This window comes from Vigna angularis, chromosome 6 (genome assembly GCF_016808095.1).
Source record: "Vigna angularis cultivar LongXiaoDou No.4 chromosome 6, ASM1680809v1, whole genome shotgun sequence".
Classification (NCBI taxonomy): domain Eukaryota; kingdom Viridiplantae; phylum Streptophyta; class Magnoliopsida; order Fabales; family Fabaceae; genus Vigna; species Vigna angularis.
The window spans coordinates 23260739-23288359 of NC_068975.1; the positions used below are offsets into that span (position 1 = coordinate 23260739).

General features: G+C 29.4%; 3 protein-coding genes and 1 non-coding gene across 4 annotated transcripts; all 4 read right to left on the minus strand.

Annotated features, from left to right (window-relative positions):
• Nucleotides 1–2440: 2440 nt before the first annotated feature.
• Nucleotides 2441–2522, minus strand: TRNAS-CGA (transfer RNA serine (anticodon CGA)). The gene has a single exon. It is a non-coding gene; the product is annotated as a tRNA-Ser (tRNA).
• Nucleotides 2523–5641: 3119 nt separating this feature from the next.
• LOC108342208 (gamma-interferon-responsive lysosomal thiol protein) lies at nt 5642–7324 on the minus strand. Its single transcript, XM_017579933.2, has 5 exons — nt 6950–7324; nt 6809–6874; nt 6455–6595; nt 6112–6204; nt 5642–5926 (listed from the first exon to the last, which is right to left on the minus strand). Exons 1-5 carry the CDS (start codon nt 7292–7294, stop codon nt 5714–5716), a joined length of 858 nt encoding a protein of 285 aa, XP_017435422.2. The 5' UTR covers nt 7295–7324; the 3' UTR covers nt 5642–5713.
• A 4979-nt stretch (nt 7325–12303) lies between these two features.
• On the minus strand, nt 12304–14046 carry LOC108342267 (gamma-interferon-responsive lysosomal thiol protein). Its single transcript, XM_017580018.2, has 5 exons — nt 13695–14046; nt 13554–13619; nt 13188–13328; nt 12829–12921; nt 12304–12620 (listed from the first exon to the last, which is right to left on the minus strand). The coding sequence occupies exons 1-5, from the start codon at nt 13956–13958 to the stop codon at nt 12441–12443; spliced, it is 744 nt and encodes a 247-aa protein (XP_017435507.1). The 5' UTR covers nt 13959–14046; the 3' UTR covers nt 12304–12440.
• Nucleotides 14047–19740: 5694 nt separating this feature from the next.
• LOC108341494 (lipid phosphate phosphatase 2) lies at nt 19741–27161 on the minus strand. The gene is given in 7 exon segments (XM_052879355.1): nt 19741–19992; nt 25441–25500; nt 25619–25807; nt 25962–26055; nt 26423–26532; nt 26619–26780; nt 26959–27161. Coding segments are annotated over 7 exon segments (948 nt in total). The 5' UTR covers nt 27155–27161; the 3' UTR covers nt 19741–19855.
• Nucleotides 27162–27621: the final 460 nt, after the last annotated feature.

The window sequence follows — 27621 nt, forward strand, 5'->3', positions numbered from 1 at the left end:
AAATTAATTTATTATATATATATATATATATATATATATATATATATATATATATATATATATATATATATATATATATATATACGTACATGTGTATGTATGTATTATAAAAAGTAATTGATAGTTGCTGTGAAATCCTATTACTTCATTTATAAATTAGAAATATAAATCTTGAAATTTTCATCATGACAGGGTTTACATATAAATGACTTGTGTTTAAATTTATATAATCTTTTACTTATATAATATGAGGAAATAATATATATGTTAACTGTGTAAATGTGGTCTTATAACTGAATTATTATTATTAGGAGCAGAAAAACATTTAGATTAAGGTTGCTACAAGAAATTTAAAACATATAAATTTATTGAGTATAAGAATGTAAAAAAGACAATAGAAGGGTTTAATTGTGTATCCAATAAGGAGGTGACAGCGCAATGTTACTCGGTTTTTGTAGTGACAGAAAATGAACATAAGGTGGGGTATAGTGTTCCTAATATGCAGCAATAAGAGCCATATATTTAACTTCCATACTTTGATCACAGATAGGAGCATTAACTTGTTGACAATTAATAGTGTACCAACATGGATAGAGATTGGTCTTTCTTCTGCAAAATTTTTAGGGGTCCTACACTGCTACATTGGACTTGTCTCTTCTTCTTGCCTTTGCATTCTAATCCTTTCATGATTTTTAAAATTGTGGACGATCATCAATTATTATCCTTTTCTTTCCAAACTTCCTCACTCACTTGTTGCAATCTTGGTTTTGCATATTTTATGGGTATCATACTTATTTTTGAGAGGTATTCTTATTAAGATAAAGTTAATTGGTTATAAATGATAAAAACAATTGGGTAGATTTACTTAGTAACTTGGTCTCGATTGTTTTTACAAAGACAAATAGAGTTAGTAATATCAAAGTTTCTTTTTGTTTATTGATCTTTTCAGTCTTATAAATTTTTTTGGTAATGTTTTTTTTATTGTGTTTTTGGTTCTTTCAAGTCATAGTCAATATATATAAAAGACATTCATACATTCAAATTAGATTTATAATTGCGTATGTCAATGCCAAATAAATAAGAATCACTTACCTCTTTCCAAACTACCTATATTTATAGGGGTGATAGGTCTAATTGTGCTTAATATGATTTTTGTCATTAAGATGTGGTGTTTAACATGTTAATTACTTCTTAATCTGTCATTACTATGGGTTGCTTCTAATATTATGTTCTCATGGGTTGGTTGAGGAGTTTCTCTTATCCATACATAAGTTGTTGAGAGCTTCAATTTTAGGGTTTGTAGGATGTGTTGTGTCGATAAGTTTGTAAGACCTTCTAGTGCTGAGGTTGTTTGTTATTGTTTTTGTTTATCGCTTTTAGTTAGTGATTTCATTTGTTTGGTTATCGTAAGTTTGTTGCTTCTAGTATTGTTCTCAAGGGGCTTGTTGAGGAGTTTCTCCTATCGTTACATTGTATGTTAAGAGATTTGTAGGACCTGGTGTCAAGGAGTGTGGACAGTATGTTTTGGTACTAAGAAAACATGACTGATACATTTATATTTAGGTATATAATTGTTTTTATATCTTTTTTAATCAATTTACTTAATTTAGTTCTAAGAGTCAATTTAGTTTTTTTTATTAAATTGACCTTAGAAAGTTTAATAATACCACATGTCAAAATTTAAATTATTTATACTTTAGAAGTATCACGTGTCAAAATATGAAAAAAAATCAAAGTTTTAACATGTGATATTTTCAAACATTGTTAATATCAATTTAATGAAAATATCAAATTAACTTTATTTAATAAAAAACTCAATTGAGTAAAAAAATATAGAGAAAATCATAAAAATAAATATAAAAACCAAATTATTAATTAAGTCTAATTAATTCTTATTAAATATATCAATATATACATTCTATTAGTAGTATTGTTTCTTGTATTTTTAGAATATTTTAACATTCTAAGTTTTGTCTTGTAAATCTTTTTTATTATTTCATAGGTATTTTTTAACAATATCATTTTTTTATTATCCTGAAAATGAAAAGAAAAAATAGAATGATAAAAGTAAGTATAATTCAAATGAAATACAAATAGAATGAAAGAGAGAGAAAAAGGAAATACAAATATTATTTGCCACTTTGAAATGAACTTAGGAGTGAAAACATAAAGGGTGGGATTCTATAACTTCGACCCAGGAACAATTTTCTAATGTCTGATTTGGAGAACAGTTGAGGTTTATAAAGTTTTTTATATTCTAAACTTAAAAAAGCCCATTAATCTACTTGGTTGCTGGGTCGACCAAAAACCTAATTATCGAAAACTATAGGAACTTTCTTCCTCACCTCCAATTTTTTTTCTTGCACTCCCAAATTATAATGGATTTGGATATTTTTTAATATTTTGCATGTACTAAAATTGGAACTATTAAAGATAAAAACGTCGACAGCAGGATTCGAACCTGCGCAGGCAAAGCCCAACAGATTTCGAGTCTGTCTCCTTAACCACTCGGACATATCGACCTTGTTGATTGTAGGCTTCAATATATTTATATGATACTAAATTAGTATCAAATTATTACAATTAAAGATGCACAACGATATGAAAAACAAGAAGATATATATAGGTATAATGACTTGACGTGAACATTTTATAACTTAACTTTCTTTATTTATCCAATATACATTAAACTAAAAATATTTTAAAAAACTCGACACGTATATTTTATTATTATTAAATGGAGACATTTTTAATTATGATGATGTATAATTACGTTGGCGAAAATTCTTACTAGCATACTCAGTGAATAAATATATTATTTAAATGCTATACTACAAAAAGTTCAGAAAAAAAAATATTTGTAAAAATATGAATATATTTTAAAAAGCATAAAAAAAAATAAGGAAGCACACACACTATCGTTTAGCTTGAATAAAAAAAACTATGCATCACTGCTTTTATTTGTACTGATAAGTTTTTTTAAATAACTTGTATTTGAGAGAGAGCAAATGACACTTTACATTGTTCCTCCACATTGAATAAAATGATGCTCATTAATGGGGAAAAAGAGTCAATAGATGATATTTAACTAATTAAATTATAAATAAAAGTAAATATTATGATTATATCCTCTAGTCAATATTATTATTATTATTATTAGTTGTATGATATTATAGACTAAATTTTTAACACGTTTCTTTAGTTTAATAAAAAAAATAATCATTTAAATACCTTTTCCTTGCCATTTTTAGTCTTTTATTTTAAGTTTTATTTCAATATAGTTTTTACTTATATTTTGATGTAAAAAATAAGAATAGTTATATATATGTTATGTGCAGAAAATAACTAAAAGTATACTATTTTTAAAATATATAATTATATAATGTAATAATATGGTAAGATGAGTTATATATGTTATTTGAATTTTGACTTTAAATTATATTCTTTAAAAAAAGAGTATGAAAGATTGTTGTTGGATAGTGCATCTAATGTCCTTAATTACCTATGTCATATGAGTTTTTCCAAGGTCTTTCTCAATTACCTATGTCATATGTAATACAACAACATCGAATGGGCAAAATAAATAGTAATCTTCATGTCACAAAATGCACTAAAATATGGTAGCCTGAACCTAGGTTGGGTTTGCGCATTGGTTTGCTGAACCCAAGCCAACAAACACATTGGTTTGTTGAACCTTGGTCACGACCATACTTGCTGAACCTTGGCCGACGAGCGATGACGAACACAAACGTTTGTTGAACTCATAATGCAAAGCAAGTTTGATGAATCATAACCTGAAATGAAATTAAGAAAAATTTGAAACATCTCACGCTTAGGTTTGGAAAATTTAGAAAAATCGGGAGAAATTTGGAAAGATTTAAGCATAAGAAAAAAGGTTGGAACCTGAAGTTTATCAGGATTTGTGGAGGTCTTAAACCTCTTCAAAAAAGAATTAAAATTGTCACAATTATTAGTCATCATACAACTCATTGTAACCATATTAAATAATGTTAATTTGTGGAGGATTTTTATAACCTCCACTGAATATCAATTTTTTTTATAGTGTTAAACATTTTTTTTGTTATTTAATGAATTATAATTATTGAATCTTTATAAAAAATTATATTTTCTCACAAGTGGATCTACCTAAACATCAAAAGGTGATTAAATGCAAGTGAGTGTTAAAGAAAAAAAGAAGAAATACCAGTAGAGAAAGAAATATTCAAGATGAAATTAAAGAAAAAAGGTTATGGACGTGTAGAGAATTTACTATAATGAGATTTTCTCATTTGTGATAAAAACTTTATTTAATAATTTTTTTATGTTAATTATTAATCAATACAATTCAAAGTTAGAATAATTGAACAATTTGGAGTACACAACAATATAGAGGAGATTTGGTGACTTTTTAAGGAATATAAGGTTTCAAAATTCAATTGTGTTAGTTTTGTTTACATTTTATATGACTATTTATTATTATTAGGAGTGATTTAGGAGTTTGAAAGGTCTAAAACACTCCTAAGAATTAGATCTTTTATTTAAAATTAATTTTTCGAGCTTTTAAATTATCGTAATTAATTTCATTTAATTTCAAATTGTTCTTTAATTCTAACTTGTGTTTATCATATTTCGTCTTCATTATCTACCAAATGACTAAATTTTAATCTAATTAATAGTTTTGCAATTCAATCCAAACAAAAGCTACATTTCCTAATAAAAATATATGCAAAAAAACTCTCAAAACTCATAAATCAAAAAATAGAAAACAAAAACAAATAAAATAAACGTATTTATAATCCTAATACAAATTCAATAAATAAAAAAATGAAATAACAATACAAATAAAAATAGCAATACAAATAAAAAGAAAAACATATTAAATTATTATAATAACAATCAAAGTGTCATGATTATAACTAATCATGAAATATACAAGGGAAAAAACTAAATACTTTATTATTATAAATATTGTTGAATCTCAAATAATAAAATTGTGAAGATAATTTTATAAAATGATTTACATATACTTTTAACAAGTCCTTTCCAAGATCTAAATTTAAACATGGTTCATAGTTAACTAATTTTTTATTTTAAAAAAATATTGACAACAAAAAGACTCTTTCATGATTTAACCAAAATGAAAAATTGTAAAAATAAACTTTAAATCATATAATGTAAAGAAGAACATAAGCGTACATATAGTCGTATTAGACTAAATAATTATCAACTAATATTTATAATTATGTCTAATAATACGAAAATGCATATAATGAGTACATGTGTCTAATGTTCGCATTAAGTATATCTCATTAGAATGCCCACCATGGTAAACTCTTATACAATGTATAATGTCCATTATTCTTAAACGATTTCATATTACTTAGAAGTCTATTTATAAAATTCTTTTTAACATTTTATATAGGTTATATATTATTGTGTTCGATCTTACTAATGTTGAAAAGAGTGTTTCTCTTTTCTCTCCTTTATTATTTAGAAAAGGCGTGTCTTTTTTTCTCTCTTTCTCTTATTTTCTTAAGTAATTCAGTGTTTTTAATCTTACTATTCAAGAAAAGAGTGTTTTTTTCTTCTGTCCTCTTATTTTCTTTTTGTGTTTTTTATAAAAAGACTCTTGAGAACATGATTTTGTTTGGAATACTGTAAGTCTAATTCACATAACACGAACAAACTTCTTTTACATTCAGCATTGTCACATCTAAATTGGATCACCAAGGTTCATCTTGTGCAACCATGAAGACAAGATTGAACTCACTTTTCGCCATGTTGGCTCTTCTCTTCCCTTGTCGCAATCTGAATGCTCGTTCTCTGCTTTCACTTCTGTAATATATGATACTTTGCTGCAACTTTTGGGTGTATCAGTGCCCTTATAATAAGCCTTACAGATATAGCTTAAGAAGTTTTCATAATCCTGCAACCACAAAATTTTGCAAGCACTATTGAATTTCCTGTACATTCATAATTTCATTGATTATATTATACATGTAAAGCACAAATTTCATTGTTATAAATTATTTGCTAATTAGAGTATATAGGAAAAAGTTCAGAAACTTAGAATAATACGTGTTTCATCCTATATAAAACCGCAAAACAGACCTCAAAAAGTGGCTCTCCATCCACAACTACCCATGGAACATACTTGTGAGGAGGCTTCAAAGCATCTGTTTCAGCTGCATATCGTAGCTCCAGCTGCATATAAAGATTGTAACATTAGCTGCATCTATATAACTGTTCAAGTTTTCTAATTATCAAGTTTCCACAACATAGTTTCACTTACTAATGTTAGTAAAATTTTCACGCTCCTCGAAAACAATATAAGACAAGAAATTAAAGTCCTATTTGGATAAACCTCCCCATATTAAACTCACACGTAATAACACTATCTCAGTGACAAGAAGGTAGCCCAAGAACAAGAACTAAATCACAGAAAAACACCAACCTGTTTTCCATGTTTACTATTATAACACTGCTTAATAGGTTCGGGATCCAGATGCAGTGTCTCATAGCAAGATTTCCAATCGTTGGCCCTTTGCTGATTCACCAAATCCTCAACACAGTAGATGAACTGAAAATGCTTGCCCTGTGAAAAAAAAAATGGAGAAGAAGCTCGAGTTACATAAAGAAACAATCACAACACAGATACACGTGCAAAGCAAATCACTGTTACAGTGAACCAACACAACAAGATTACTCCTTTTCTTTTTCAACCGACCCTAATTATCAGAGTTTTGCTATCCCCAATTAAAGCACTAATTGAGAAAATAAAAAAGGAAAGGGGCAAGAAAATTGTTACCAGTTCAGGCCAAATATCAATTGCACAGGCTTCAACGGTATTCAGGAAGCACTCATTTGGTCCATGCTGCAATGAAAAATAAAATAAAAATAAATAAATATAAAAAAATTAATAAAAGGTAAAATTGGGTGAAAAGGGTACCTGGCAGATGAAGGTGTGGTTGGGTTGAAGTTTCGCATTGCCCCAAGGAACGAATTTGAGGTCAACGATGGGGATGAGGTCAGTGGAGAAGATTTTGGTAAGGTGATTGACGATAAAGTCGACGCTGTCTGGGCACAAACTTTCATAGTACAATTCTAAGGAGACTTTGGGAAGGTGAGATTTTGATTCAGATTGGGAGAAGAAGGCGAAGAAAGAAACGTACAGGAGCAGAGAAAGAAAGAGGGCGGTGGAAGGAGAAACCATGGCTGAAACTGAATTTGGATTCAATGGGAACCATGATCCCAATTTGAATAGAGTGTTTGTGAATACAAACAAGATGTTCATTTAACAGCTACATCATATTCATTTAATCTTATTTGTCCCAGTTGATCAATCAAATTAATATTAGTCACGGTATTCCGATAAAAACGAAAAAGAAAAAATCGTTTCAATTTTTTTTCTTTTTTAAATTTGAGAGGAAAAAGAAGTGAAAGTTAGATTGATTGGATTAAAAAAATTGTAAGAAAATGAAAGAATTTAGATGAAGGTTTATAAAAGTTAAGAATGTTATAATATGTTTGGTAGATTAATTAAACAATGTTTTAATGGATAAAATAGAATAATTATCATTTTACTTTTAATCGTAAATTTTATTTAAAATAAATAGAAATAAAGTTAAATAAATCTTGTTTTTATATTATTATTATTATTACTATTATAAAAAAAATTAACAAATATGGGAAAGAAAAAAAAGTAGGATAATTGATTCCCATCACAATATAATCACTTCTCCATGCAACTCTCTTTAAAAAAAAGCTAAAATCCAATTTTTGTTTCTACTTTGAAAAAATTAATTATATTTTTTATTTTTATTGGATTTAGTTAAGTTTTTTAGTTTTAAAAATTATCTAATGATATTTTTTTTCTTTAAATTGATATTAACGTATGTCTATACATCACATGTCAGATATTTTCAATTTTTTATTTTTATTTAGTTTTCTTTTTCATAAAATATTGTCATGTATTATATTAATGTTGTGTGTAACACCCCGATTTAAGCGTTACAATTTATTTTCCACAAAAATACATATATAACTTTTCTTTAACAATTTTCAACACCAACAAAATATTAAGTGTTTTCTTACAACACAAGTCTTCTAAAATAAAATTTCACACAGTTCATAAACTTCTGAAATTTAAAATTCCACACAGTTTGAAATTTCAAAACATATTTATTTAGAAATTCCCCATGTCTCTTTTTTTTTCCCCACAGATCTCTCATCTAGTTTCTGCTCCCGTATAATATCACACATTATACGATCATTGCATTCACATACACAAACACAAACAATAGGGTGAGCTAACTGATTCAAGAAATATACATCATCCACAATCTTACTAACATCACAAGTGTGGCAATCAGTCCAATACATGCATCTCAAACATACTAAAAAAAAACAGCTATTACACTGATACTTTATAATATTTCTCCAGTCAAAATCATCAGTCGATTTACTAGAGTTAATACAACATATTATTAATCTGCCTACTTACCAAAGCACAGCAGTCAACAATCCTTCTGTCTACTTACCAAAGTAGTATAACCATGATATACTGATTACTTACCAAAGTAATCTAACAAGGTGATTTTTATTATCTACTTACCAAAGTAGTACAAGGAGGTGATATTGTCTACTTACCAAAGTAGCACAATAAGGTGATATCGTCTACTTACCAAAGTAGCACAACATGGTAATATTGTCTACTTACCAAAGTAATACAATGAGATGATATTGTCTACTTAACAAAGTAGCACAATAAGGTGATATTGTCTACTTACCAAAGTAGCACAACAAGGTAATATTCAGCCTACTTACCAAAGTAGTACGATTTATATTAAATTCACCTCTCATTTTCCCACCTACTTACCAAAGTAGTGTCCGGCTTCAAACCTTTCCCCTCTCGACTTACCAAAGTCGTAGGAAAATAAATAAAAATTCAAATTTACAATTTTGGCAATAATGCCTATACTACCCATCCAAATTTACTATCAACTTATTTACAATTCATGATTTAACTCAAATAATTATTACAACTCAGAATGTTCAATATAATTAAATTTTATAATATAGAATATATTATATTATTCATTCTCCAATCTCCAAAATACAACTACACATACAATTTAAGAATATAGTTATCCAAGTTTTTACCCAATACAAATAAATTTACTATTTCGTGAAGAGATTATTCTTCACTCATATCATTAATTACAAATCTGAACCAATCAAACTAATAACCAACATGTTTAACTCATACGGTAAAATTTTCAGTCCAATCCAACGGTTAATGAGGCGGAAATCATAATTTTTGTATAAATGATCCAAAAACATAAATTAAGCAATATTAAGATCCCTGAGAAGATACGAAACTAATATCTATAAATCTGTATCTCCGATTTAAAATCTGAACAGTCAAAGTATGACACTATCTTTTAGAAACAACATATTAAAATTTCAGGGTAATCCAACGGCTAACTAAGTAGATATGGAGGTTTTACCGAGGTAACTCAGAGACAGAAATTTAAGTGGTTCACGGTTAAATTCAAAATGCGGAATGAATTCCTATAATCACAGACATCGAATTCCAAATCTGAACGGTCAAGATCACTTAATATGTCTTATGAACTACGTACTAAAGTCTGGGCTCAATCTAACGGTAAATTAAATATATATGAAATTTTTACCATGATAACTTAAGAACAGAATTACATTATTCATCCGATTGTTTCAAACTTTCGAAATTTCTTTCTCTAAACATAGACCTTCAATTACAAATCCGATCGGTAAAATTGTAGTAATATGTCCTAAGAATCATAAATCAAAGTTTGAGGTTGATCTAACGGTTAAATAGGTCAGAATCTATATTTTACCGAGACAACTCAGTAACAGAACTGCAGGGGTAATTAATTTACTCAAACATGCAGGATTTATTTCTCCAACTACAGACTACTATTTTCAAATCCGAACGGTCAAAGTGTAGTAATAGGTCTTAGAATTCACATATTAAAATTTTAGCTAAATCCAACGGTGAAAATAATTAATAGAAATTTTTCACCACAGTAACTCGAAAATAAGAAATTATAATCATGAAAACCAAATTTACACAAGTCAATAGATAACTACCATTACCAAAATTTAACATATTCATACTCGTATTCATGATCATAACAAGAAAGGATTAGCTCCCCTACCTCTTTTCCAATGAAGATTTTCCAACTCTTGGTGCTTTAAATTTCAAGCTTCCTCATTTGCTTACTTCCAACAACAATCTCTCCTAAGTTTTAGTTTGTGTTCTTTTGTTTTATTAAGGTAAGAAACCATGTATTTAACCTTGAAAATCAGCAGCCTACCTTAGTGTTTGATGGTTCCTACCACAAAGAAACCACTCCCCCTTAGTCTATGCTTAATGATTACCACACCATCATTTCTACTTTTGTAAGTTTGTCCTATTTGGTTTCATTGGGTAGAAGTTTTGAGTGGAGTCAACATTTCAAAGTTGCTAGGTGAAAAGAAATGAATCATGAGTGTGTGGGAAAAAGAAGATAAAGTCTCATTATGGAAGAGAGAAAATTAATATGGTATATTTTCATTACTCAAAATAATGAGTATTTTTACTATAGAAAACTCATATACTAGATGTATATTCTAACTTGACAAAATATTGATATATATACCCTAGCTATACAATAGATTAAAATAAAATATTAAAATCATATATTCAATATTTTAACATCATATTATTATCATATAACAATAAATTTTTATTAATTATGCAACAAAATGAAATAACACATCTTATTACAATTAATTTGGGTCTAACAACTTTCACTATACATTTTTCACACCATAATTAATTATTCAAAACCACAACATATAAAAATTATTTTTATTTTTCTATAGGTCTTACATTGTGTCATATAATTGCATCATGTCAATGTTGTGTAACATGAAAATGTTTATGTCACATGACAATGTCAGTGACACGTGATAAACTTATATGTCACATGTCCATACAAATATCATGTATCAGTCTTTATGTTATATGATAATGTTTTGTATTTAATTTAGTGCATATATTTTAAATTTTGATTCAATATAATATCATTTTTTAAAATTTAGTCCATGAGACATTGCATCTAGCATATTGGTTATTGATATCCTATGATCTAGAATTATTAAGGTGTACTTGTAAATTTTTGGACTCTATGATCATAGTAGAAAATTTTCAAGTGTAAGTTCCTTGAAAGAAAATTAGATGTAAATTTAAGTTGAATCAAACTAGTATAAAAATTATATGTTTTTTCCTCTTTTATTAATCTTGTATTTCCTTCATGGTTTGAAAAAGTCTAAAGAATAAGCATATATGTGATAATTATATTTACATCTTTTATTTTAATGTATAAAATAAGAATTAGACGAGGAAAAATAATTTTAGAAAAAAAAAAGTCTACGCTAACCAATGAGAGATGGGAATCAATTTCTATGAAAGAAGTTAGAATTGAGGGCGATTCCTTTGATGCATGGATCTGAGGAAAACGGATTCTCATGTAGATTGTATTCAAAATATGAATACAAGAAAACCTACTTATGAATATGTATTCACATTGCTTTACATCAATTTGTTTAAAAAAATATACAACGAAACTAAACACTATATTATATAACACTTCATATATAATAAATGATGTGGAATCTCAAATAATAAATTCTGAAGATAATTTTAGAAGATGATCTGCATATATTTTTACCGACTCTTTTTCGATATCTAAATTTAAACATGGTTTATAGATAACTAATTTTTTTATTAAATATAGATATTGGTAACAAAATAAAAAAACTTTTTCATGATTTAAAATCAAAATTTTTAAAACTAAACTTTAAATCATATAATAATCTAAAGAAGAATATAAGAATACATCTAATTGTATTATACTAAATAATTATGGAGAATTTCCTCTAGGTTAAGTCCTTACAGATTTTCTTTTACCAATGAAGATATATTATGTGTATATAAACTCATGTTCATGTCTTATTTTATGAATGTGAGACTTTATTTGTAAAAAAAAACTCTTAAACTCTTAAATAATGTATGATGTCCATTATTCTTAAACGATTTCATATTACACTTAGAAGTTTATATGCGGAATTCCATTTAACATTTTATATAGGTTATATATAATTAACTGTGTCTGATCTTAGTATTGATGAAAAGAGTGTTTCTCTTTTCTCTCTCTTTCCTTTATTATCCAGTTTTATTAGTTAGAAAAGAGTAATTGTGTTAGAAAAAAACTCTTAGGGAGAACATGGTTTTGTTTGGAAAGTCTAATTTGCACTTTCTGAGGTGCCAGTCAACAGAACATAACACGAATAAACTGTTTTTACATTCAGCATTGTCACATCTAAATTGTATCACCAAGGTTCATCTTGTGCTACCATGAAGACATGGTTGAACTCACTTTTCGCCATGTTGGCTCTTCTCTTTCCTTGTCGCAAACTGAATGCTCATTCTTTGCTTTCACTTCTGTAATGTATGATACTTTGTTGCAACTTTTGGGTGTATCAGTACCTTTATAAGCCTTACAGATATAGCTTAAGAAGTTCTCATAATCCTGCAACCACAAAATTTTGCAAGCACTGTTGAATTTCCTGTACATTCATAATTTCATTGATTATATTACACAAACTTACATACATGTAAAGCACAAATTTCACTGCCATAAATTGTTTGCTAATTAGAGTATATGTATATCTAAGTGAAAAAGTTCAGAAACTGAGAATAATACGTGTTTCATCCAATATAAAACTGCAAAAACAGACCTCATAGAGTGGCTCTCCATCCACAACTACCCATGGAACATACTTGTGAGGAGGCTGCAAAGCATCTGTTTCAGCTGCATATTGTAGCTCCAGCTGCATATAAAGATGGTAACCTTATTAGCTGCATCTCTATAACTGTTCAAATTCTCTAATTCCCAACTTTCCACAAGATAGTTTCACTTACTAATGTTAGTAAAATTTTCATGTTCCTCGAAAACAATAAGAGAAGAAAAAGGTTGTTTAAAAACATTAACGCCATATTAGGATAAACCTCCCCATGTTAGACTCACACCCAATAACACTCTCAGTGACAAGAAGGTAGCACAGGAACAAGAACTAAATCACAGAAAAACACCAACCTGTTTTCCATGTTCACTAATATAACACTGCTTAATAGGTTCGGGATCCAGATGCAGTGTCTCATAGCAAGATTCCCACTCGTTGACCCTTCGCTGATGCACAAAATCCTCAACACAGTAGATGAACTGAAAATGCTTGCCCTGTGAAAAAAACAAACGGAGAAGAAGCTCGAGTTACATAAATAAACAATCACAACAACGGATACACATGCAAAGCAAATCACTGTTACAGTGAACCAACACAACAAGATTACTCCTTTTCTTTTTCAACCGACCCTAATTATCACAGTGCTGCTACCCCCATTAAAGCACTAATTGGATAGACTTGGAAAAAATAAAAAAGGAAAGCTGCAAGAAAATTGTTACCAGTTCAGGCCAAATATCAATTGCACAGGCTTCAACTGTATTCAGCAAGCACTCATTTGGTCCATGCTGCAATGAAAATTAAAGAATAAATAAATAAATACAAAAAATTAATAAAAGGTAAAATTGGGTAAAAAAGGGTACCTGGCAGTTGAAGGTGTGGTTGGATCGAAGTTTTGCATTGCCCCAAGGAACGAATTTGAGGTTAACGATGGGGACGAGGTCAGTAGTGAAGATTTTGGGAAGGTGATTGACGATGAAGTTGGCGCTGTATGGGCACAAGCTTTCATAGTACAATTCTAAGGAGACTTTTGGAGGTTGAGATTTAGATTCAGATTGCGAGAAGAAGGCGAAGAAAAAGAGATACAGGAGGAGAGAAAGAAAGAGGGTGGTGGACCGAGAAATCATGGCTGAAACTAAAACCGAAACTGAATTTGGGTTCAAGGGGAAATCAGGATCCTGAATTGAATAAAATGTCTGTCAATCCAAGAAGATGTTTATTTAAGATTTAAATTACATCCATTTCATTTTATTTGTCCCAATTGATAAATTCAAATTAATATTAGCCATAATAAAAACATAAAAAAAAATAGTTTCCTATGTTTTACAGGGCAAAAATAAGATATTTTAATATATTTTCATTGTTTAATTCAATTAAAGATTACATAGGAGTAAAAATGGTTACAGAAAAACACAGAATAATATCTCATGTCGGAATATCTTGCATGTTTGCCATCTACCGAATAGATTCAGCAGTCACAGTCTCTTACTATCACAAAAGGCCACGTGTCCTAGGTTTTTCTATCATTTTTTTTTTCTGTTCAGAAAAAATAAAGTATCAATTTTTAATATGATTTTAGTACGGCCACAATTTTATCTTTTCTGTTTCTTAACTGGCTGTGTACCGTTTTGCACCTGATTTAAAAGGGTTGTTCTCCCTACGTTACTCATAAGGGATGGCAAATAAATCTATGTATGCGGATAAACTCATGGATAGTTATTATTTATGAATATTTATTATCAACGAGTAATAGGTATTTTAATATTCATTTTTAAACGGGTTGGATGCGAGTATTATACTATTTAATATGCGAATACTCGTGGATAAAACCCACAATGGATAGTTATTATTTGCGAATATTTATTACTCGCAAATAACGGGTAATAGGTATTTTAATACCCGTTTTTAAACGGGTCGGATGCAGGTATTATATTATCTAATATGCGGGTATTATACTCTCTCTTGGTTCTGATTGGGGTTTTGTTTCGATTTAAGATTTGAAATTAGGGTTTTATTTGTTTTCTGTTTTTGGGGGTTTCTTTTTGTATGTTTTGATTCGCGTTTTGGGAATTCGTTTCTTGATTTCTTCCCTATTGATTGATGACGTGATTTTGGGGTTATGATTCGAATAAGTGTTGTGAGTTTTTTTGGATTTTAGTTCATTGATGCAGATTGGATTTTTGAAGACCCTGATGGTTATCGCAGTTTCTAGATTTTTGTGATTGCGGTCGTTTCCGAAATTTGGGTTTAAGGTTCCTCTTTGCGTTCTCTTGGAAATTCTTTATCTCTTTGTTTCTTGATAGGTATTTGTGGGTTAATCCTGTGACTAAATTGCGACTTCAGTTACTGAGTGTTTCTTCCTCATGTTTTTTTTTCAAAAGTTTTTTAGTATTTGTTTTCTTTAACTTGTTTAAAAATTATATTGTGTCTTTTTAATATGTAGCAAATATATTAAATTGTTCTCTTTAACTTGTAATTTAATTTAAACCTTATTTAAAAATTTACAAAATATATTTTTTAAATATTTGTGGGTTGAAAACAGGTATCAACCGAATATCCGCGGGTTGAAAAAAATCCGCGGATTTTTTTTATTCGGATATCCAGCGAGTAGCGGGTCGGGTAGCAGGTACGGATTTTTGCATGCGGGTCGGATTGCGGGTAGACATTATCCGTGTCCGACTCGACCCGTTGTCATCCCTACGTCTTTACACTTCACAATTTTTTTTAATTCCAACTATATCCTTGTTGAGAAACCTTCCTCTGTGGCATCTCAACTTTGAAACCCTACACCCTTTTGGACTCTTTCGCGCTCCTTCCCTGCTCTCCTTCTGCCTTCTCAACTTTGAAATCCTATCAACATATACTCCTAAAATACCACTCTCAGTTTAGAGAGGCTTAGATAAAGTTTATTATGAATGCAAATTCAAATTCTATAAGTAAAAGATTTCCCCATCACAACCATTCATTCTATCACAATAACACTATCACAATAACACTGACAGCAAGGGACAACAAAAAGGAGAACTATGCATAAAACATCATAATTTAGTACAAAATGGGGAGATTGAATAATCTCTGCCGAGAAAATCCATTAATCATAAAACATCTCAAATACATAGGGAGGTTAAAAAAAACTATGCACAGTAAACGAAAATGAACACCCAGTTCAAAGTGTAAAAATACAGTGAACCGCAGTTCGAAGTGCGCTACCATTGAACCACACTTCGAAGTGTGGTTAAGGTTTTTAAGATGCACAATGAAACCGCAGATTGAAGTGCGCCACCATTGAAGTGGTTAAGGTTTTTAAAATGCACAGTGAAACCACAGATTGAAGTGCGCCACCAATGAACCACAATTCGAAGTGCGGTTACGGTGTTTAACTATTAAACCAACCTCTTCTTCGAGCTTTCTGTGACCACTTCTTCAAGCTTTCTGTGATCACCTTCTTCTCGTCCAATATCCACAGCACCACCAACACGCAATACAACCACTACACTCTATAACCTCTCAACTCTCAACCCAGAAAAAAATCAAACACTAAAGATGCTAGTCTCATGCAAGTGAAAAAACTGCAAGAGAGAAAGGAGGCGCAAGCATACTAGGGTTTATACAATCAGGACAAAAGTTGGTGGTTAAGAGGATGATTAAGAGTTAAGACATCATTAAGTTATTATTAATTCTGTTTTAACTTTAATAAATGAAGGATAAATATATAAATTTGGAGGTGCATGTGTAGATGACGAGTATTATATATTTAAAATTACTAGAAAACTTTTTAAAATATTACTTAAATTATATCTGAATTTATGGTTTTAGTTCGAAGTAGGAGGTACTCACTTAGTTAATGATTTTGACTTTTTGTCATAGAAAATTGGCACTTATCAACTTTTTAATTTTTTTTTCGGCTTTTAAATTAAAGAAGAAAACAGTGATGGTTTAACTTTTTTTATAATAAAGAATTATATGATTTCAATTATCTTATTTACTTATTTTATGTATTTTATTACAAAAAATTTCCCACCGGACCGTTTTTGGTTTTCAATCTTTATTTCTGAACAAACTTTATTTTCTAAAATATCATCTTTTACTTTTCTTGGAGAGTTGAATTTGCTTCTTTGTTTTTTTTTCTTTTTTTTGCAGCACCATTTTCTTTGTTGGAATTTAGTTCTTCGATGGCCAAATTTTGGGTAGGATTTGAGTTTTTTTTTTTTCTAATAAGTTTGGGGAGAGAAAGGATTCCTGCTAGTTTTTTTTTCATTGGAATTTGTTTTCAGGAACAGTTGTTGTGGAGTAGTCAGGGAAAAGGAAAACGAAAAGTGAAAAGTGAAAAGAAAATTATTAAAAATAATATATTGAATGGATAAATTTAATTTAAAAAATATTTAAATTTGTATAGAATAAAATTTAATTAGTTTTAAAGAGAAAAGAAATTAAAAATTATGTAAACTGAAAATATAATATGATTTTGTAGATAAAAATTAATTGAGAATGAATAAAAAACAATTTAGGAAGAATAAATTAAATAAATAACAAAAACTCATAAAAAATAAAAAAACAATTTCAAGAGAGCATAAACTCATCCACAATAAAGTAAATCTTCATTTTATATTTGGTAGTTCATTTATAAAAACTATTCAAAATTATTTTCAACCATTATAGTAACAACAACAAATATCTAAATTTTTTGACAAATTTAAGACTTATTTCGGTCTTTTACAAAATTATATTATATTTCAGCTCACACAAATTTTTAAATTACTTTTTCAAACTAATTAAATTTTACTCAAAATTAAATATATTTTTAATTATTGAACTTTCACTATAAATTAAATTTTATTTCTGATTTAAATTTTGAATCAGTTTGGTCTTTAAACTAAATTTTATTAATAGTATATACATAGCAAAAATGGAAATAAAACTTTGGTCCTTACCAATAATAAATAGTTATGGATTTTTATTTTATATGTTGTTTAATTTTTCTGTGAATTTTATCAGAAAAATACTCGATAAAAAAAGTATATTGTACTCGTCGGTCTCTAAGATTTTAAATCTAATATCACTTATGAGTCTTTTTAAAATAAAATTTATTATAATTTCCAAATTTTTTATTTTTTAATATTAAACTTAAACCTACATTTTATTTTTTCTTTCCTATCTTATTTTTCTCTATCAACCACAAAACGGAGAAGCGCCGGACTTGCTACAATGATCCCTTTATCAGGCAAATGTATTTTGTTAATATAGATGAAAATCCAAAGTGGGAGTGTTCACAATTCGTGTTATGATTATCATCATAAGAAACTTGCCCACCTTTTAAATAAGAAAAAATATTATTTCACATACACAATTCTTTTACATTTATTTGATATTATATTTTTTAAAAAACTAAAAAAAATTACTTTTTAAAAATATTTTACTTTTATTAAATGTGTAAAATAAATGTCAATATTTCATGTTATCTTACTCTTTAAACAATAAAATAATGTTAGAGTCTTGAAACCAAAGAAAAACTGAAAAACCATTTCAGAAATTTTACAAAATAGAACACGTGTAAAATAGGTACACAACACAAATGTTTAATCAAAAAATCCCAAAACCAAGCTTTTACAACAGAATTAAGAATGAAGAAAATTAATTGAATAATACGAAATTATTAATTAACTGTATTACATATTGAACCAAAAAATTCAACTATTTATAATTAAAATTGAATTGTATTATTTTATATTTCAATTTTAAAAAATTGATCTCTAAAATTATAATTCAATTAATTACTGATTAACTTAAACTAATTTATTTTATACTTTTTTATCTTTTAAAGTTGTAGTTAAGTTGATTATTGCTAATTAAATCAAATTTGATTGAATTCAATCGATTTTTGTCTAAAGTTAATGTGCTAAATTAGACAAATTTTTGATAACCAACTCGATTAAATTTTAGTTAAGATTCACTTAACTAATTTTCGATCGTGTCTGACTTGATTGAAATTGATTGATTTTTTATTAGGATTGTCTTAATCATTCACGATCGTCCCGATCAAATTTTATTGATTTTTAATCAGTGTTAGCTCAGTTAAATTCGACTCATTAACTTATTCATATGGTGTTTGATTGATATATCCGACATCGATTAAGAGTTCTTATATCACAAACTCATTATTTTCCCCTAGGCGAAATTGGCCTCCTAGAGGAAGTGAAAGTTTAGAGAGGAACAAAGCCTAATAGCACCCAATTAAGTCTGAAATTTACTAGATGCAGGCTTTATTAGAAAAGTTATTGGAAAAGAAAGTGACAAAACTCATTGAAGAAGGCTATCCCGATTGTCAAAATTTGATCATGGCCACGTGGATAAAAGGATCATATGTAAAACTTGAAAAAGTTAATACGGAAGATTGCTTGTTACGTTGAAAAAAATATATTGTTAGATGATAAAGAATATAACCATTTATTTAGACAAAATTTAATTTTACATAAAAAATATAAAAACTAAAATCATATATAGTTTTAAAAATACTATATTTTCTATCATTGATACTGTTTAGTGATGTTTTTTAATTATTACACATAAACCTTAAATAAACAAAAAGTTTTAAAATGAAAATCATTAATTTATAAATAGTTATATCCATCTTTTCAAATTCAATAACAAACACTTATTTAATAACAAGGGTAAATATGATATTTTATAAAATATCAAATAACACTTATATATAAAACATGCAGTTCAATAAGAGGACACCTTCACACCATGATTCAAACGGTCCAATTTCCCACTCTTAAGTATTATATTTGAATAAAATAATTGCTTAACCAATTATTATAAATATTTCTCATCATGTGAAATTATGTGGATGTTTCTCTTTGGAGAATATTTATACATACTTTGACCCAAGGAAGCTACCATATTAAGCTAACTAGATGTATCCTTAGATATAAATTACACTGCCTAAATTCTATAAACTTACTATTCATTTGGTAAAAAAATCAATATAGATGTTATTATTATTATTTGGTAAAAGAATTCATCAGATATATCTTCCATTTTCCATTTCCATTAAATGCAGGGGCAACTCATCTAACTTTGATTGATGTGAAGTTTGGCTTTCTCCATGGCTAGATGTCATTTCTTCCCTCATATAAAAACATACATGAGGTGCCCAACCTACATATTTGCAAGAAGGTCAAGAAACCAGACGTGGTTAGAAATCAAAAAATAGTAAAATAGTTTTTTCTAGCATAAATAAAAAAACAAAACATGTAATTTTTCTAATAAAAATTATAAGCTTTCTCGTATAATTTTTATACAAAATTACAAATCGTTACATATAACTTTTTTAATAAAATTGTAAATCTTTTTCGTATAATTATGTTACTACAAGAATTTTCTTAATTACTAACGTACTTGAATATTTTTTTAGTAGATTTCATAATTTTTATTATCAATAAATATTTTTGTTGATAATTTATTGTTAGAGTTATTGATGAGTAAAGTCATCAACATTGCTCATTGATAAATTACAAACCTTAATACCAATAAATATTTTTTTCAATAACTTATCATTACAATTACCAACGACTTTATTCGTCAGCATATAGGTAAATTACAATTTTATTACCAACATATATTTTTGTCACATATTTAGGGTGGTCTTATTTCATCAAATATTTGGAAGGTGTTTAATCTAATGGATTTGTTTATATATTAAGGGGGAGATAAGTGAGAAGAAGAAGAAAATTAAAGAAAAAAAGGAAGAGAATGAGGAGGAGGAGGTGATGCAATAATGTTGATGCGGAGGTGTGCCGATGAAAAGGAGACACACCAATGACACCAATAAACGCTGGTGACACGAAAGTGAAGGACGCCAATAATAATGGTTATCAAAGTTAAAGAAGGAGGTGAATGAGGAAAAAGTAAAGGTGAAGGAAGAGAAAAAGGAAGACAAATATGAAAAGGAGAAGGAGGTGGAGGTGGAGGAAAAGGAAGAGGAAAGAGGAAGAAAAATACAAGCAAGAGAAAGAGGATGAGTTGGAAGTGGCAATAATGGTGTGACGACACGACGGCGAAAGGAGGAGAGGAAGAAGAAGATGAAGAAAAGAAGGAAAAGGAAAAGAAAGAGAAAGAAAAGGAGAAAGAAGAAAACATAATGACACATTTTACCGACGGATCTTGTCGACAGCCTTAATTTGTCGATAATTACCAACAAATATTTATCGACAAATTGATTTACCAACGAATTTTTGACTGACGATAATTCGTCAATAAACACGATTATTGACAAATTTTTACTATTACGGACATATTGTCCCTATCACTGATATGTGATTTTCTTATAGTGAGTGAAAAAAAAACACAATCCCTATCATACAATCTTTTTGAACAAAATTGTAAAACTCCAATGATACATAATTACTAAAGCCTTTATACACCTAAGAGATATATAATTTTTTTTATTTTTATACTACTTTTTTGTTGCTTCCTACTTCGTATTACTTCATGTGAGACTTTTTTTGAATATCCACTTGAGAACCATCATATATTCTCTTCACCAAATGTCTCACATGCTTTGAAACAAACATTTGACACACGACTCAAATCGCTCTTGTCACTAATAATCTGCACAAACTTATTGATGTTGACAATATTTTTCCAATATGAACCCTCATAGCCTTGCATATCAAACTCGTTTTTGACGACTTCTATATTATTGTCACTGACAACTCATCAATACTCAAGTGAAATATATCATTAACACCACCTCGATCAAACTCAACCACATATGCATTAACGAAATCATTGCACAAAAACATAATAATCTAGATTAACCTCTCTCCAAAGATGCAATAAGCCAAATTGCTAATCTTCTTCCCCTAAATAGAACATATCATGGTTGGAAATCATGCAATAAGCATTTCCACACAACATAAATTCAATGTTGTTTGACACCTCAAGGTCTTAATCCATGAATACTCAACAATAATATTATTATTTAACATGTAATATTTCTGGCAAAAATTGCAAACCTTCTTAGCAAAAACTGTGTTTTTTCTTGTAGAATTTGTATAGATAAAATTGCAAAACTTTCTCAAACTATTTTTTTGGACAAAATTGCAAACTCTTCTCATACAATTTTCTATAACCAAAATTACAAACTTGTAGACAAAATTGTTAGATAAACTTAAATGGTTAATGTAAATAGGTCGTTTAAATGGATAATCAATGTCTTAGCAGTTTTGTTAGTTTTTCAATTTTGAGTGGAAAGATCAGGAATAAACACGTCTCAATTTGTAAAATTAGCAGACTTTAAGGCCTAGAATTGGAAAAGCCAAATTCTAATATATATGTTCACAATTGTATTCTTTGAATATTATGAATGAAAAAAGGTGAATCAAAATATTCACACATAAGAATTGTTATCAACAAATTGGCATAAAAGCTTGATTGTCTTAGTGTTTGAAGAGATTGAGTGAGATGGCTAGCATTACATATAATGTGGTTCTGCATAGGTTGGCAAAGGCAGTCAACTATGATAATTGGAGTCTCCAGATGAAGACTCTTCTTAGGTTCTAAGATAATTGGAAGGTGATTGAAAATGGACACGTAGAACCAAAAAACACCACAAGTCTATCAGTAGCCTAGAATAATGCACTGAAAGCAACACATAAGAAGAATAAGACAACCATGTACATGTTTTACTGAGTTGTTAATGAGTCTGACTTTGAGAAGATAACAAATGATAAAACTTCAAAAGAAGCGTGAGACATTTTTTAGAAGGCATACAAGGGAGATGACCGAGTGAAGTAAATCCAACTTTAAACACTCAGGGATAATTTGGAGAGCATAAAAATGAAGAAGATAAAAAGAGTATCAAAGTACATCACTTGGGTTGAAAATGTAGTGAACTAACTCAACATAAATGGAGAGCAAACACTGATGACCAAATAATGGAGAAGATCTTGAGTGTTGTTTGCACAATTGAAGATTCAAAGTACCTATCAACGCTCTCAATTAGAAAACTAGCTAATTCTCTTAAGGCACATGAGCAATAAAAGAAAAAGAAGATAAGGGGGTCAATTGAACAAACACTCCAAACTAATGTGTCAATTAAATAAGAGAAATCATTTTATACTCAAAACACTTGAGGTAGAGGAAGAGGTCGAGGAGGTAGAGGAAATAGTCATGGTGGTAAAGACCATGGTTATGAATAACAGAAAGAACAATCCACTCAACAAAATTGGTGAGGAAGAGGATGAGGTCAAGAGAGAGGAAGACAATCAATGAGCCATATAAATGTCGAGTGCTACAGATGTGGTAAATATAGTCATTATACAAAGGAGTGTAATTTGGATAAATGTTACAATTATCGTAAGGTTGGGAATAATGCCAAAGATTATCAATATGAGGATAAGAAAGAAAAGACGACCAACTTTCTCACAAAAGATGTTGAAAAGAAAGAAGCCTTATTGATGATGACATGAAGCTCAGATACCGGTCTCAATTTTATTTATGAGTATCGTGCAAAGGAGCAGCCCAAACTGATTCATATTGTCCTATGTGGGTCGATTACCCGTGAATCATTTAATGGTAAAAGGTATTTCATTTTTTTCATGGATGACTTCTCACGAAAAACATGGGTGTACATTTTGAAAGATAAATCAAAGGTGTTCAAAGTTTTTAAGAAGTTCAGAGTGATAGTGGAAAAGGTGATGATCAAACACATAAAGTTTGTCTTGTCTGATAAGGGAGACAAGTTTGCATCAGTAGAATTCATGAAGTATTGTGAAGAGGAATAAAAGATATATAAATTTATGACAACACCATATTCACCTTAACAAAATGGTGTAGCTGAGAGAAAGAATCAAATGATTATTGACATGGAATCATTCGATCAATGTTGAATAATAAGAATATGTCAAAAGAGTTTTGTGAAGAAGTTGTAGAATGTGCCATGTATGTACAAAATAGGTGCTCACGTGCAAAGTTCAATGATGAAACACCAGAAGATGTATGGAGTGGACAGAAGCTGAAAATTGCTTATTTTAGAATGTTTGACGATGTAGCATATGGACTTGTTCCAATCTAACAAAGAATGAAGCTCAAAGATAAGAGCATAAAGTATGAACTTATTGAATATGATGGAAAGACTAAAGGCTACAAGCTATTAGATCCAATAAACAAGAAATTGGTGGTGAGTTGTGATGTCCAAGTGGATGAATCAAGTGAGTGGAACTGGAACAACTCAATGGTGGAACTACAAGTTTATTAATTTCTATATTTTTAATTATAGTAAAATTTGAAACTGTTGATGATGAAGAAAAATAACGAGAGCCCAAAATACGAAGCTTACAAGACTTGTACAATCCTAAAAAGAGGTACACATTGTATGTCTTTTGGTATATTCCAAGAATATAAGCTTTGAGGAGCCAATATAAGATCAGAAATGATGACTTCCAATGAGGAGATTGATGCAATTAAACACAACAATAGGGAAGAGTTGTCCGATCTTCCAAAAGGAGCTCGACTTATTGGGGTGAAGTGGATATATAAGAAGAAAATGGATGCTCAAGGTAAGATAGAATGGTACAAAACTCGACTTGTTGCAAAAGGGTATAAGGAAAATGAGGGAATTGATTATGGTGAAGGTTTGTGCCAATCACAATAATGTGAACCGTTTGATTGCTAATCTTAGTAGTAACTTAGTTCAAATAGTCAATACTACAAATGGATGTGAAGTCTTAATTATTAAATGAAGTACTGGACAAAGAGGTATACATTGAACAACCACTTGGATACATGAGAAGAGGGGAAAAGAAGAAGGTGATAAGAATGAATAAGACACTTTATTGAAGTAAGTTCCTTGGGCATGGAACGATCAGATTGATACATACTTTAAGAAGAACGAATATGAATAGTGTCTGTATGAACATGTCATGTACATAAAGAAGAATGGATGTAATGTGTTGTTATTTGTTGTTTTTTATGTTGATGACCTCATATTCATGGAGAATAATGATAAAATGATTTGAGAGTTTAAGAGTATAATGATAAAAGAATTTGAGACGACGAATTTGAGATTGATGAAATACTTCCTGACATTAGAAGTCAAGTAAAGTGAGACAACATTTTTGTGTACCAAAAAAAATATGTAGAAAAGATATTGAAAAAGTACTAGATAATAAGCTGTAATCCGGTTTTAACACCAATGAAACTAGGTACAAAGTTTTCAAAGTTCACAATTGTATTCTTTGATTATTATGAGTGGAAAAAGTGAATAAGAATATTCACACAAATGACTTGTTCTCAACAAATATTACAAACACTCCAATAACATAATTATCCAAGTACCCTGTACACCGAAGAGACTTGTTAAATTATGGTGAATACCTACTTCTTTTCTACTCGTTCTTCATATTACTTTGACGTGGAACTTTGATGAAAACCCATTTGAAAACCAACAAACATTGATATCCAATAAACATCTAAATGAATTCCAAACATTAGATTTGAGAATGTGACTTTCATGAATTCAAGTGGTACATGCAAGTGCCTCATAGATATAAGAAAAATAAATTGAAATTCAAAGACGAAATAATGAAGAACAAGAATACATACCATGTGGTTGAGTAGGCAGGGGAAAGAGTAGCAAATAGCAAATTGAAGACACTACAAGTCCTGAAGCAACACCAATCAAAGGGTGTTATTAGACGTTATTTGCAGAAAATGAAGTTTAAGTAAAATCAATGGTTAATGAGTTGCATTATTATGATAACAATTGTAACTACAAAGCAACCTATGATGCCTCCAGCAAACACATCAGTCCAATGATGCCAGTAGTCATCAACTCGAGTAACTCCCACAAGAGCAGCAATAAGCAAAGGAAGCAAGACTAGGCATAGTTTCCCAATATGGCCTCTACGATCAAACACTCTAATTTTCCCTGATAAATACCATGAAAGGAAACCAAGACCAGCAAAGGACCCTGCATTTGTTGATTGAACAATTTTTTTCATAAACACTTTTATGAAGAAAGAAAACTCTTCATAAGCTAATTTTATTTTATCTTGGTTCTGATATTTTCTTTTCATTTTACTCTATTTGACCAATGTGTTTGAAATAGATATTCTACTACTTACATGAAGTATGCCCACTTGGAAAACTTTTGTATCCTTCCTTTATAACTGCCTTAATCCCAGTACAAAGAACATCACCAGTGTCTTTGTCATACGCCTGCATGACCCAATTAACAAAGCATAACTAAGCAATCAGTATCAAACAAGTTAGAGACAAGAATATTAGAAGGATTTAAGCAATCACTAACGGTGTACTTGGTTTGAGAGAAAGTTCTTGGTTTTTATTTCCTGCATTCACAAATAACTACAAAGACGCACAATGGTTTTTCTTTGTTTATAACAAACATTGAAAACGAAAAAAAATCTTATTCTCAATATTACAATATACATATCTTTTGAAAAGGCAAAACAATGTGAGATTACTTCATAACTATTTGTGAACATGAAATGAAAACAAATGACATTTTCTCAAAAAGACCTTAAAGTTTACCAAATACTAAGAACAGGAAGGATAAGAAACACACAGGTATTTTGTCAGGGAAACACCGGTAGAAGAAGTTTGGTCGTGGTCTACCAACAGCATCTTTAATGGAATCTGTGATGACTCCGGTGATTAAGCTAGAAAACATGAGACCTACATTTTAGTAAGATACAAGTGAGTGAAGGGACAAAAGGCATAAAAGTCAAAAGTCATAAAACAAAAAGAAACTGAAAGAATACCTAATATGGCATGGTGTAAATCATAGATATCCTTTCTGGAACAGTAAAACCCAATGAAGATAAGAATGGGGAGAAAAATAGAGAGGATCTGTTACAAGAATGAATGGTGTAAGTTTACGCGAGAAGATATAAACAGATGATGTATCTTCATATATAGAAAAGCTAGGACACCCTTTTGAGCATACATTTTTTTATTGATTGAGATTTATAAAAAATTACATGATTTTTGTAATTTTCAATGAACTTTAACCATAAAGATGGAGTGTACTAAAAAGAACATGTTAAAGAATGTGTTTCTATATTCAACACTCCTTGTTAATGGATTATTTGCAGCAGATACGTACAGGGACAGCCCACATGGGTATGGTATCTTTTTTGAATGGGAACATAAGATTTGTCATCATATGTTCCCCAACATAGCGATGGAATGGTTCTATCAAATTCAAGAGTCCGTCAATAATAGCAAGAAGCACAAGAATCAGCCAATCATGCTTGTGAGTTAGTGCCAACTTGCTTCCTGGAGATTGAAAAGCCATTTTTTCTAAGTATGGCTGCAAAAGAAAAAAGCTCCGTCACCTTTGTATTCACTTATTTTGGCAGTAATGTTCACATTTTGAATTTCATTTTACAATTATGAAAAATATTCTATCAATTTTTAATTTGATTATCTTGTGCAAAGTTGATGCCTGCTGCACTTAAATAGTCCTTTTCATGGTGATTACATTTTCTTCTTATTGTTACATTTACCTAAAAATCTAAGAAAGCATATACCAATTACAGAAAATGGCAGCATGAAGTATAAGGATACAATGTACTAAGTGCTAACATGGAGATATATTGTTCACACCAGAAAACAAATATAAATAACATAAACACATTAAAGTTCTGAATAGAATAAGAATTCAATATCATTGAGTGGCATAACGAGGATATGTTTATACATAAATATATATGTGTATTTATACATCCTCTGACACAATAAAGAAATATCTAAGGTATAGAA

What these genes read in the sequence shown, in the direction of transcription:
- LOC108342208 (XM_017579933.2), bottom strand. Translation starts at nt 7,294, where the DNA reads ATGAACATCTTGTTTGTATTCACAAACACTCTATTCAAATTGGGATCA. An exon ending in ACCACACCTTCATCTGCCAG is followed by an intron (nt 6,875 to 6,949) that starts GTACCCTTTTCA and finishes TTTTCATTGCAG; the next exon opens with CATGGACCAAATGAGTGCTT. An exon ending in TTGATATTTGGCCTGAACTG is followed by an intron (nt 6,596 to 6,808) that starts GTAACAATTTTC and finishes TTTTTTTCACAG; the next exon opens with GGCAAGCATTTTCAGTTCAT.
- LOC108342267 (XM_017580018.2), bottom strand. Translation starts at nt 13,958, where the DNA reads ATGATTTCTCGGTCCACCACCCTCTTTCTTTCTCTCCTCCTGTATCTC. An exon ending in ACCACACCTTCAACTGCCAG is followed by an intron (nt 13,620 to 13,694) that starts GTACCCTTTTTT and finishes TTTTCATTGCAG; the next exon opens with CATGGACCAAATGAGTGCTT. An exon ending in ATGGAGAGCCACTCTATGAG is followed by an intron (nt 12,621 to 12,828) that starts GTCTGTTTTTGC and finishes TTGTGGTTGCAG; the next exon opens with GATTATGAGAACTTCTTAAG.